The 12,509-nt window shown below is 38.1% G+C and overlaps 1 protein-coding gene across 9 annotated transcripts in view; it reads left to right on the top strand.

Annotated features, from left to right (window-relative positions):
• The window catches only part of LOC5565862 (transient receptor potential-gamma protein), a 535,758-nt gene that overhangs the window by 489,386 nt on the left and 33,863 nt on the right, over positions 1-12,509 (top strand). For all 9 annotated transcript variants that reach the window (XM_021847945.1, XM_021847940.1, XM_021847939.1 and 6 more), the window contains 3 exons: positions 8,041-8,309; positions 8,455-8,559; positions 8,626-8,821. In XM_021847945.1, the coding sequence (XP_021703637.1) occupies positions 8,041-8,309; positions 8,455-8,559; positions 8,626-8,821 (570 nt within the window). The remainder of the gene's footprint in view (positions 1-8,040; positions 8,310-8,454; positions 8,560-8,625; positions 8,822-12,509) is intronic.

Here is a 12,509-nt window from a genome sequence, read left to right as displayed (position 1 = left end):
CCAGCCCTGAATCCAAATCACTTAACTCTTTTAAACCTGTGATTTTAAACTACAAAATCTTGACTGAAGTCATATTTTTGTATACCTACGAACATTGGTAGAAAATGATCCGTCAAGTGATGTTGGTCACAATAAATTGAATGCTCGGAATCACTTCTTTATTTGGCATAGTATTATCAACATGCACAACGGCATTGTGGTACATTCCTAATATAATATTACCACGTACATGTTGAGTACAGGGAACAACTCATTCTTAAACAGAAGCCTCCACCAAACATGTCTCGTATAGCACACCATGTCCTTAATGCCATTTTATGTGATTTTTTGATAATTTTATGTTCCGGACGTTTTCCCGGATATTATGGGGCTCTGCACAAAAATCAGTTCCTCTCTTTCACTCTTCCATGAAATTAGTAAACAACAAAGCCAGTAAACGTCAAAATGCCATACAAAATCAAAACAGTGCAGAGCCCCATGGGCAATGAGTCGTTTGTAGGTTTGTTTGTTTTCAAATAATAGTTGTTACGAAAACCAACGTGTGCTTTGATCGATCATGTGATGAATTCTGACAGTTTGAAATATTCCAATCACAGTTTACACAATACCGTGAAAGATTTAAAATAATCAGTTTACCGTGACTTACGCAGCACTTTACGCTGTAAAGTGAATACCCCTACTTTTTTTACGAAGTAAACTCAATTTACGTCACTTTTTTAAGCAGTGCGTAAATTGAGTTTAGACAATTATGTGGGGAGTTATTGACCTCCGGTTGGGAATACCGTTGGAAACCCATGTAATATGGGTGTTATTCGGAACAGGCGCGACGAGGAGATGACGAAAATCGATGTCCGACGCCATTTTGAAATCCAAGATGGCGACCTACGTTTGGAGAAAATTGTTGGCGAAAATCGATGTCTTACGCCATTTTTGAATTCAATTCTCCAAAACATCAGTATACGAAGTCTGTTTTTACGAAAATTTAATTGACGTCACTTGTTTAACGAAGTAAATTCATGAACATCAAAACAGATCAGTACATTGATCCATTTGCTTATATTAAAGCGAAGTAGGTCGTCATTGAAATTTGTACTGGGCATTGATGAATGTGGCCAATCCGTCTCACGATTGCGAATTAAAGAAAATCACTTGGTTTTGCACTGACATTGCTGAATATGTATCAGCATACTTTCTGTATGTAAGCACAAGTAGTGATACTTTTATGAATCAATATTACTTAAGATGACTGAGTTTTATTACTTCGAAATTGCAATCTGCAAAATCAACATGGCTACCAAAACGAATAACGGGCTACTTAGCCTTAAGACTTTAGATTTTATGCTATAAATAAGAAGCATCAATGTACAACTACTTACGATTGTAGATACTCAGGCCTATATATCATGGAGTCCTTGGAAATATAAAAACATCGACACAACTAAATGCAACACTTCGTTTGCTAATATGGATAGTAAAAGGCCTTTGCAATATTGAAGAACTTCTATTGATGATTGGTTACTAGAGTGGTTCAAAAAATCGTTTTTGCTCCACACCACTCATTTCATTCTAGATTAAATTCTGAGTGTCCTTCTAAAATTTGAGCTCATTCAGATGAAAACTGAAACTGCACAAGCCCTTTAAAGTTTATATGGAAATTACTATGGGAAAAGCAAGCAATTCATTCAGCCGGTGAATAGTGTTTACCCATGTGCTCTTGAGGATTAGAACTACGTTGATACTGCGAGATACATTCATCAGCTACAACTTTGCCAAAGACCGTTTTTAAATCGGACGTCTCAGTAATTAGTTATTGATGTACATCTTCTTCTTCTTGGCATTAACGTCCCCACTGGGACTAAGTTGTGAATGTTTTATTGAGTACTTCAGTTGTACAGTATTTTGTAATGATTAACTTACGACTAATGAATAAATCTAATTTTTTAGAGCAACTTTATTGATTTCTGCTGTCCATTTTATTTAGGACCATTTCATATATTGTTCGCTTTTACACAGTAAAAGCTATGTAAACAGTGAAATTAATGTGTCAATAATCGGGCACCTTACCATTCCTGTTAATAACCTGGAACATTCGGTTCGGCATACTGTTAACCAAGTTTTCCAGTACAGTCTTCTCAATATTTCCCCATGCCTCCAAAATAGCTGATTTGAGCTCATCAACAGTGGCGTACTGCTTACCTTCAGCATAAATCCTGCGTACAAGGATTCCCCAGAGGTTTTCCACAGGATTTAGGTCTGGGGAGCGCGCTGGCCAGTCCAGCAGATCGATTTTGTGGTCCTTTATCCACTGTTTGGTTTCCTTGCTTGTGTGGATAGCAGCATTGTCCTGCTGAAAAGTGAACTTTTTGCGTCGAAATCTGCGCAGGAATGGTAGAAGATGCGTTTCTAGCACCTGGATGTAGTCCTTGCTGTTCATTTTGAACGACGTGAACGCAAGGTCCAGCTTTCCAGATGCACAGAATCCTGCCCAAACCATGCATGAACCGCCACCAAAATTTCTTGTGGTGAAATATTGTTCTTCTTTCCGCAAATCTCTCCAGTATCCATTAAATCCGTCGGGACCATCCAGATTGAACTTCTTTTCATCACTGAAGATCATCTGGAAGTAAACAAAAAAGAAAACATACTTTTTAATAAACATTCCTTAATCACGCTGAAAATTGCTTTAAAATAATACGCCCTTTTCACAACTTACCATGGTCCACTGTCGATTCATGTTGGCTTTTGCAAAGTTCAAGCGTCTCTCGATGTGGGATGGAGTAAGGTTTGGAGCTTTTGCCTTTTTGGCCCTTTTTATGTACGGACTTTGGACCAAAACTTGACGAATAGTCTCCCGGCAAACGTTCAAATTCAGCTCCTGCTTAATCTGCTTCAGCGATTTTTGGGAGTTCGAAGCGGTTCTAACGATTTCACGTTTCTCTCGTCCGGAAAGCTTCGATTTGCGAGGTTTCTTCCGATTTTTGCCATATCCGGAAGGATTTTTCAGATAAGTTAGGACCACTTGATGTGACCGGCCAATCCGACGAGCAATTTCTCTGATTCCAACTTTATCCCGGTGAAATGCTTCTATTTTGCCTTTCTCCTTATCCGTCAGTGCTTTTCCCTTCGACATAATGAACTTTTTCTTCTTAAAAATTTCAAAACACACGTAAAACACTTGTGGTCTTAACTTAAATGGACACCGCAAAAGTATGCGAAGGACGAATAAACACTGATCCTTCATCATCATCCACCACTACTCGTACATTCGACTGCTTACACAAATACAAGCAAAGTGTCATAGGGTGGGTCATAAATATAAACTGTTTTCCTATTGGATCTGAAAAAAATCAGGTGGTCTTAAGCTAGCTGGACAAAGTGTATACGTTGAAGTGATCAGACGTCTCGCATTTTAAACATAATTCCCGCGCTGAAAAATGTTCTGCATTTTACTCAAATAATGAAAATTTTCCTTATTTCTAGAGAAGTTAATACTAATGCCAATTTCATTGCAATACTTTTAACATGTATAGAGTCACGTCCGGTGAACCAGGAGACAAACAGGGATGACATTTAAAGCTAGGCATGCGACTGCTCAATCTTCATGAAATAGTCTCAAAGTTACTGTAAAAACACGCTTCTTGCCTATATGGGCACTTCGGCCAGATAACCAAACACTGACCGGATTCTGAGTTCTCTTTTGGGGAACCAAGACACAAACTCAAACAAGGAACAACTGGAAATGCGATAACTCAAACTACATAAAACACTTCTGCCAGATGCCTGGATTTCAAGATCCGTTCTGATGAACCAGGAAACAAATATAAAACAACAGCTAGGTACTGGTCTCAATTATTTTGCAATAATTTTAACTTTGCATATCAAAAAAAAAATTTGAATCACTTTTATCAGAAAATGGAGTGTATTTGACATTTGAGTTGCAAAGTAAACAGCATAGCAGAGCTGAAATGCTTTCATGGAGTTTGGGTAACCACGCACCTCTTTTTCTGCGGTCATCTTGCCGAAATGTCAATACAGGCAAGACACATGATCTTATAGCAACGCTGAGGTTTTTTCATGCAGTTGCATGTTTACTTTTACCTCTTATTCATGTTTTCTAGCGGGTCAGAGGAAGTGACGTCAGAATCCGGTTATTGTCTGGTCACCTGGACAAAATGTTCATACAGCCAAGAAGCATGTTCTTACAGCTAGGCTGAGCCTATTTCATGAAGTTTGAGCAGTCGCATAACTATTTTTGAGCTTCATTCCTGTTTGTCTCCTGGTTCACCGAAAGTAACCCTACAACCCAGCCTTGGTCATATGGCATATGGTCATATTGACAATATTGGGAGTTGATATCTTGCAATGGATTCCTGAGATGATTCCATGACGTTCAAAATGACTATAACATGTTGTTAAATATCGATTTCATTGCTAAAGATGTGAAAAAAGTGACTAGGGAACACTTATTCCCGGTTGAAAAACATGTCCAGACCTGAACTACTGGTTTGAAAATCCCAATTGCATGTAGTCTAAGTCATAGCGAAAACCGTGTTTCATTAATTCAATTTGTTTCTAAGAACCAGTCGATTGAAAATAAAAGTCTGTCCCGAGACTTTGAGGGTTAACGGGTTTGCGAAACGTCTTCTTTTTCTTCTTGGAATTAGTCTGGGACAGAGCTTGCTTCTCAGCTTAGTGTTCTTCACATTCACCAAATAGTCGCTCGCCTTGCAGTCCAATTTGAAATTGAAGACGTTGCATTACGGCGTGGTTGACGCATCGCAGTTGGCCTTGATACTTACTTCTTTCTAACACGTGGCAGCTTGACCTTCCTTCTTTTTGCAGTCCTTTTTCATGTGGCCAGTTTGACCGCACTTGAAGCATTTTCTTTTGAATTTGCCATCATACTTGTCCCACTGGTGATCCACAAACGCCACCGGTTTGTCCGCAACGATCTCGCCCTGACAGTCAGCACGTTCTAGCTCTTCGGCCAGCAGCCGTTGCTTGACCAAATCCAAAATTCCTCTAAAATCCAAAGTTCCTCTTTGCAGATATTTTCGAGCGCCGCCACGAGTAAATCGTACGAGTCTGGCAAGCTTAGAAATAGCTAGGACACCAAATCTCTGTCATCCAGTGAACCCAGGTGGGAGCGCATTGATGCTTACTGCTTCATCCGTAGGCGACCAAGTTGTTCCCGCAGTAGCTGTGGGAGATAGCGACGACAGGGGGCCAGCAAAAGACGATTCCCCCGTAGCTAACAACAAAAACACGTTGAAGATAGTTTCTCCCTTTATTCAGTGGCTTACACAATTGTTTACTCATTTACTTGTATATTTCTAGGAATCCTGTAACTTTTGAGCAATAGCACACTAAAATCAATTTCGTCATTATGCGCCTTACCCAGCTTAATCCACGTTAATGAGTAGTTATAAGTTAAGGTGGGCTTCGTAGCCGTGCGGTTAGCGACGTCAGTCGTTTAGGCGTACTGTGCTATGGAATGTGGGTTCGATTCCCGCCCCAGTCGGAGAAAACTTTTCGTCAAACGAAAAATTCTTCACTGGTCCACTGGTCGTTCCGTGTGTCCGTTGTCTAATGATAGTTATGTTCAGTCTGTGCAGCCGTTGGCTGAAGACGGTGTAAATTGTCTTTTTTTTTAACGTGAACAACCCAAAACTGTCAGATTCCCCAAAAGTGTCAAAATCATGTTGGCCACGGTTCATATATATGGGGTTGACACGCTTGGAGGGCCCGTGAGCGACGAGCTAGGAACAAGCAAGCCATGATTTTGTATACCAATTGACAATTAAAAAAACCATATGGATCAGTGCACGAGTTCACTCGTTGACATTTCAGCGGTGCCGTGTTATTTACGTGACCATGGAAACAAGTGAATTTGGCACCGCTCTAACGTCAGATTAGTGAACTCGTGCATAGGTCCATTGCACGGCATAAAAATTAATAATTAATATAGTACTCCGTGCCATATTCATTAATTGTTACAACCTTGAAGAGTTAAAACGTTTTACCTTAATCGATCTACGACCATTTCCTACGGGTCTCTACACTGTTTTGATTTTGTTTGAGATTTTGACTTTTACTGGTCTTGTTGTTTACTAATTTCATGGAGGAGCGAAAGAGAGAGATAGATTTTTGTGCAGAGTCCTACAGGTTATGAGCCTGCACACAATGAATTCGAAAATCGAATCGAAGTTGAACTTTAGAGTCCAGTGAAGAATCCGCAGCAATTGGATTTGCCGGAAGCATTCAAGATGGACAAGTTTGGAATTGGACAAGGCACAATTTCACTTCTCGTTGAGCTGATGCAACAATCGCTAATCCGGAAGTGCAACTCAGCCAAAAAAAATCCGGGACACACTAAAGAACCATTATCAAACAACTTCACTTACAACAAAGGTATCTATATTGAAGAAAATCTGTAGTCTAACGTACACTGATGGAGATGACATGAAGAGCCACCTATACGAAATTGAGGACATGTTCTAGAGACCAACGAATGCGGATTTGGAACTCGGAGCTACGCTGGCAGTGGTGCTTGTTCTGAGGAGCCTTCCAACATCATTTGAAGCGTTAACGACAGCATTAGAGAGTCGCCCGGAGGACGAGCTGACGATGGAAGTTATCAAGCGAAAATTATTGGATGAAGGTTTCTAAGGGGTTTGCAAACCGCATCTTAAACTGCTGAAAGCCAATGGGGACTTCAAAAAAAGAGGTGGGATACTCTTGAGTACTTGCATCGAAAACTCATTAGAAATCTCAGTGAAACTCAGTGAGTCGCGCATCCGTTTATGATCGACAAAATAAAAAAAAGTTTAAATAGCATACATTGAGATTCGAGCCAAGAACCTTCCGATTGTAAGCCACGTACTCTACCACTCAACCGTTTCGTGATTTTGAATTAAGTGTGCAAAGTGCGCCGCTTAGTGTTTTCACACTGGATGTTACGCTTATGAGGAATCATGATTATGACTCCAGGAACCATGATTTGTGATCCTGATATTATGACCTAACCAATTTATGAATTTCATGATTTGTAAATCATGGTGTGGGGATCAGATTTTTATCCGTGTAAGAACGTTTAGAAAACCCATGTTGTTTTCGAAAGGTCTGAAAATGTTTTTAGAATTAGTAGGAATTCTTTGTTATTCTATTAAGTACCTTTCGAAAATCCCTTGATACCTTTGGGAAGCCCCTACGGAACTCATTACACATCCATGTGAATTGTTTGAAAATATATACAATGGATTATGGCATAATTTTTTTTGATGGAAAATCAACAGAAGACTACTCTGGAGCAGGCAGAATTTGTTCTCATTTGATTACAAGGCATGATCAATGTAAGCGAAGAAAAACATCTTATATGTTCGCAAGTTGTAACAAGCTTGATAAACAACAGCAGTGAGCGAAAGTCCCAAAGAGAGAACGATGATTAAACCAATTTTATCGCTTGTTTACTATTGGGAGTAGGTGTTTTATATTACTAGCTTCATAAACAATCCCAAATCTGATAGATAAACTGTCCTCCAGGCTTGGAGCTTGGTCATATCTCATCATGCACTGTTATCCCCCAATCTAATCAGAGTTGTAGCAAAACATAATAAACATACTTTCTTGATGTGTTGTGAATCATGATAGTTACAGAGAGTGATAAGTGAGAGATAGTCTCAATTTTCTCAGATTTCGATCCCTGCTCTGGAGTAGGGTAGGTGTACCAGTTATGGACATAGAGGTTCTCTATTTCGCCATACGTGATAACTTGAATCTCTTCACATTTTGAAAGGTTTTGTGTGTTGCAGAAATAAGATAAAATATATATCTTAATGTTAAAACATTATAACAGATTAAAAATATGAAAATTAAAGAAATTTCACAGATGGCCAAATAGGGAACCACTATGGCCATAACTTGTCTCATTTTGCATCAGTTTTTCGAATGTCGAGCAATTTGTCCTGCTGAATACCAAATTTTATCGAGCTTATCATGATCGTTACTTATTTAAATTTTCCCTTTTAATCCAACCCCCAGGTCCAAAAAGAGATGGCCATCAACCGGTTTGCGGCGGACTTGCCCCGTGAAAAGTGGGACACCTGGGACCCGATGCTGATCTCCGAGGGCCTGTTCAGTGCGGCCAACATCTTCAGCTCGCTGAAGCTGGTGTACATTTTTTCGGTGAACCCGCATCTGGGACCGCTGCAGGTGTCACTCTCGCGCATGGTGATGGACATCATGAAGTTCTTCTTCCTGTACGTGCTGGTGCTGTTTGCTTTCAGCAGTGGTCTCAATCAGTTGTTGTGGTAAGTGAAGCATTAATAATTAGTATAAATGAGTTATGATCTCAGGAATTCACCTTCTACGATATAATAACTCAGCCAACAAGAATCTACGTATAACGATATCCTCTTTGAATTATATGATGTTTGTATGTATTCTATATTCCAGGTACTATGCCGATTTGGAAAAGAAACGATGCCCGGATGCTTCGGCGTTTTCCAATATGACATCAACCGATCCAAATGCGTGTGTTGTGTGGAGGCGATTTGCCAAGTAAGTCTACATTGATCTCAAAATCGATGTAATCACTTTCAAATTCACTCTTCCCCTCTATTAAAGCTTGTTCGAAACCATCCAAACCCTATTCTGGGCGGTATTTGGTTTGGTGGATCTGGAGAACTTTGAGCTGGACGGAATCAAAATTTTCACGCGCTTCTGGGGCATGCTGATGTTCGGGACGTACTCGGTGATCAACATAGTGGTGCTGCTGAATCTGCTGATCGCCATGATGAATCATTCATATCAGCTTATATCGGTGAGTGTCTAACAGTTGAACGGAACTATCGAGGTAACCTTGAAAAGAGACATCACAATGGACCTAAAGTTCAACCTTAATTTGATGATCAATATTAGCAGATAAACTATATGAGTTGTAAGGAGATGAACACCACACGGTTTACCTATAGTCCATTGGTCACCGATTGACTGAACAAATTTATGTGTGATTATATATTTATTTCCTTTTTTTTAGAAGCTTGCAGTCTATGTATAAAATTTTTTGATTCTTTTGTATGACAAATTGCAATACTTTTGTAAATCATCAAAATATTATTTTTCAAAACCTTAAGTATTATTATCAGTGGATCAATTTTCACCCAACACGCAGCAACAAAGAAATTATCATCTGCTATTCTTGTTGCAATAATTTTATCTTGCAACATCAGTTTATCATCACTTGAACAGAATATGATAAAGATCGATTACCACGTGCACAGCGATTTTATGGGCTTTGCATTGCAATTTTCGAGAACTTTCTCCGTGTTGATAAATATTGACACATTATCAAACAGCATCCATAAAACAAATTTGGTTTTGTGTTTCAAATAACTGATTAATCGCGAGTTGTAAAAGTTTCAACAATGTTGCGCTCTGTGATTGTCATGACAATTTTGCTTTGGATTGTGTCCTTTCCGCAACAGTTGCGACAAACGGTTGTGAGCGAGCTTGCTTTTTTGTTTGTTTTTCGTCTTTTTTGATGGCAATTTGATTCACTGATTATTATACATACGGATAAGTACAACATTTGAACTCTGTGGCAAATTGATCAAATAAATCGCCATACAAGCTGGTAAACTTGCCATTCCATAAAAATCCGATCTAGTGGGTCACCGAATTCCGTGAAAATTTACTATTTTGTTTCTTATCTAAAATAAGGATACACGTGTTTTTGGATTTATTGATTAGAGTGACCAAAAAAATTGCGACTTTGTAAAATTTTTATTTATTAAAAATCATAATTTTTGAACCGTTTGATCGATTTTCAATTTCCTCGAACGTAATAGAAGCTAGAGACTTTTCAAGAAAAATATAAAATTTCACAAAAATTGTTGTTTTTGCATTTTTTCAAAAAATTCCGTTTTTCTTCTTCTTTCTGGCATTACGTCCCCACTGGGACAGAGCCTGCTTCTCAGCTTCTTTTGAGCACTTACACAGTTATTAACTGAGAGCTTTCTGTAAGTCGAGAAAATTTCCAACCCGAGAAGATCCTCGACCGGTGGGATTCGAACCCACGACTCTCAGCTTGGTCTTGCTGAGTAGCTGCGCGTTTACCACCACGGCATAATTTCCGTTTATACGTGTGTTGAAGATTTTGGGACCAAAGCTGTTCTCATGTTTTCTTGAAAGTTCAGAAAATTTTACGTTTACTGTCAAATTTTCAGCTATGTATATTTGTTTAGTTTTTGAGATGTATATTTTTTTTGAAAATAAAAAATCAGTCAGTAAATGAAAAAAACGAATTTAGTACTATACCTTTAAATTCCACTAGAGTTTGCATCCTTTGACAGATACGCGTATTTAGACCTCAACTGTCAACGAAGTCGAGTCTAGTACACGACACTGAAGACGGCCTTACAGTCGAAATATGCGTATCTGTCAAAGGATACAAACTCTAGTGGAATTAAATGGTATACAGGTATGTTCCGTTTTTATCACTTTCCGATTTTGTCACGTTCCGATTTCGTAAACAAATTATTCCGTTTTTATCAACACAAAAAAAAGATTTTAATTTATTTCTAAAATGCTTGAACTCTAAACTAAAAACTTATTTTGAAGCAATTTAAATGTTTTACAGTAGCATCAGGGTTAATGTTTGGACATTATGTTAATGTTCAGCACCTACGATACATGGTAGGTGTCAAGCCATATTCGATTCAATAATGTTTGACTTCTTTCTATTCGCTAATCAATTAGAGTTTTCACACTAAGCATGAGCTGTTAGACAAGATTGATGCATTCTTCAACAATCAAGAGTTGTTCTAGCCACGTCCTAACAACCAGGCTTGACAGGAACTTCTCAGCGATGCCAAAATTAGACGATTTTGAGGTTTTACTGAGGAGTTGAAATTGCTCTCAAAATTTTCAACACTGTTCCTAAGTATTCAAGTATTTGATTCGAGTACGATTGCAAAACCTTTACTCACACTTTAAAAGAACTCTAGCGCTAACAAAACAGCCCTCGCGGAGTTGTGATAACACTCTTTTTTGATGGAATTTAGCTCTATTGCTGGGAAAAGGGCTGACAATTTGAATTTGATACTGGATGGTCACGCACGTTCTCATCTCATATTTGTTGGGATTTTGATGTTTGAGCAGACACGCACCTCTTCTCAATATGGAGACCAAAAGTTTAATTAAGAGCTTATACCATATACAGTTATATCTCCCTAACTCGTTATTGAAGGGACCATCGAGTTAGGGAGGTATCGATTTACAGAACACAAATTTATCAATTTTTGAAATTTTGTTTATTTCGACAAAGTACATATAAAATAGTAAATTAAATGTGAAAAAAGTAAATTTTTAGTACATTTACCCGAGCAGAAGAAAATAACTACTGAATACCAAATTGAGGTATTCCATACCAGATAATTTCCAATACTTACAACCTGGATGAGGTATGAATGAGCCCTGCATAAGAGGTAAAATACCTCAAATAATACCTTCTGCATATTCTACAAATACCAAGTTGATACTTAGATCAGGTATTGTAATACCTAAATAATACTTGATGGATTTTCATATAAAAGTGAAATTTTTCAATTGTAGTTCAATACCTCCAGCAGTCCTCAATAGCTGTCGAATACCAAAATGAAGTGTTTTTAATTGTTTTAAACATTTTTTTCAAATACCATTATAATACCAAAATGAGGTATTGATAACTGAACAATACCTAATTCTGGTATGATACCAAAATATGGTATGCATAAGTTATTGGCGAGTTATTCTTTCCTCCTCGGGTAGCAACGGGCAACTTTTTGCATAGTCTTCAAACATTCAATTTTTTTTATCACCCTGAAATGACTTGTCAACCTTCATTTTACTATAACCATAATCATAATTATCAAATTTATGAAATTTATTAACATTTGGAGAATATTTGAAAATTTTCATGGAAATATCGAGTTAAAGAGGTAAACTTGCATAGGAAACTGGAACAGATCGCATCGAGTTAGGGAACATCGAGTTAGAGAGGTATCGACTTACAGAGGGATCAAAGTATACCAGATTGAAGGGACCGCGCATTCCATCGAGTTAGGGGAATTATCGAGATACAGAATATCGAGTAAGGGAGAGTTAACTGTAGAACTTAACAAAATTTATTCTAACCAAAAAGTTCTAATTTGGTGATGCTTGTTCTAGAGTAATTACACTTTTGTGTTTTTGACGAGCTCATTTAAAACTGTTTTACTTAACACAAAAATAGAACCTTAGTTTAGTTTAAGTGCTAGTCTTCACGAACAGACTAACGCAGAGCTAAAAGGTGAAGGTGGCGCTGTTCTTGAATGGCTATTAGTGCATCCCAGTTGAAGTTGGTAGTGATAACCTTAGAAGAAAAATCATCACACTCATTTTACTGAATAGATTTTGACAATTCAAATCTCAGGAAACCGTAAATATTCATTCAAGTCTGCAGAACTTTCGCAACAACAACCCTACATTTA

The sequence above is a fragment of the Aedes aegypti genome, chromosome 2 (assembly GCF_002204515.2).
Source record: "Aedes aegypti strain LVP_AGWG chromosome 2, AaegL5.0 Primary Assembly, whole genome shotgun sequence".
NCBI lineage: Eukaryota > Metazoa > Arthropoda > Insecta > Diptera > Culicidae > Aedes > Aedes aegypti.
The sequence above is the reverse complement of the archived record's forward strand: the minus strand, read 5'-3'. Positions and strand labels throughout refer to the sequence as shown.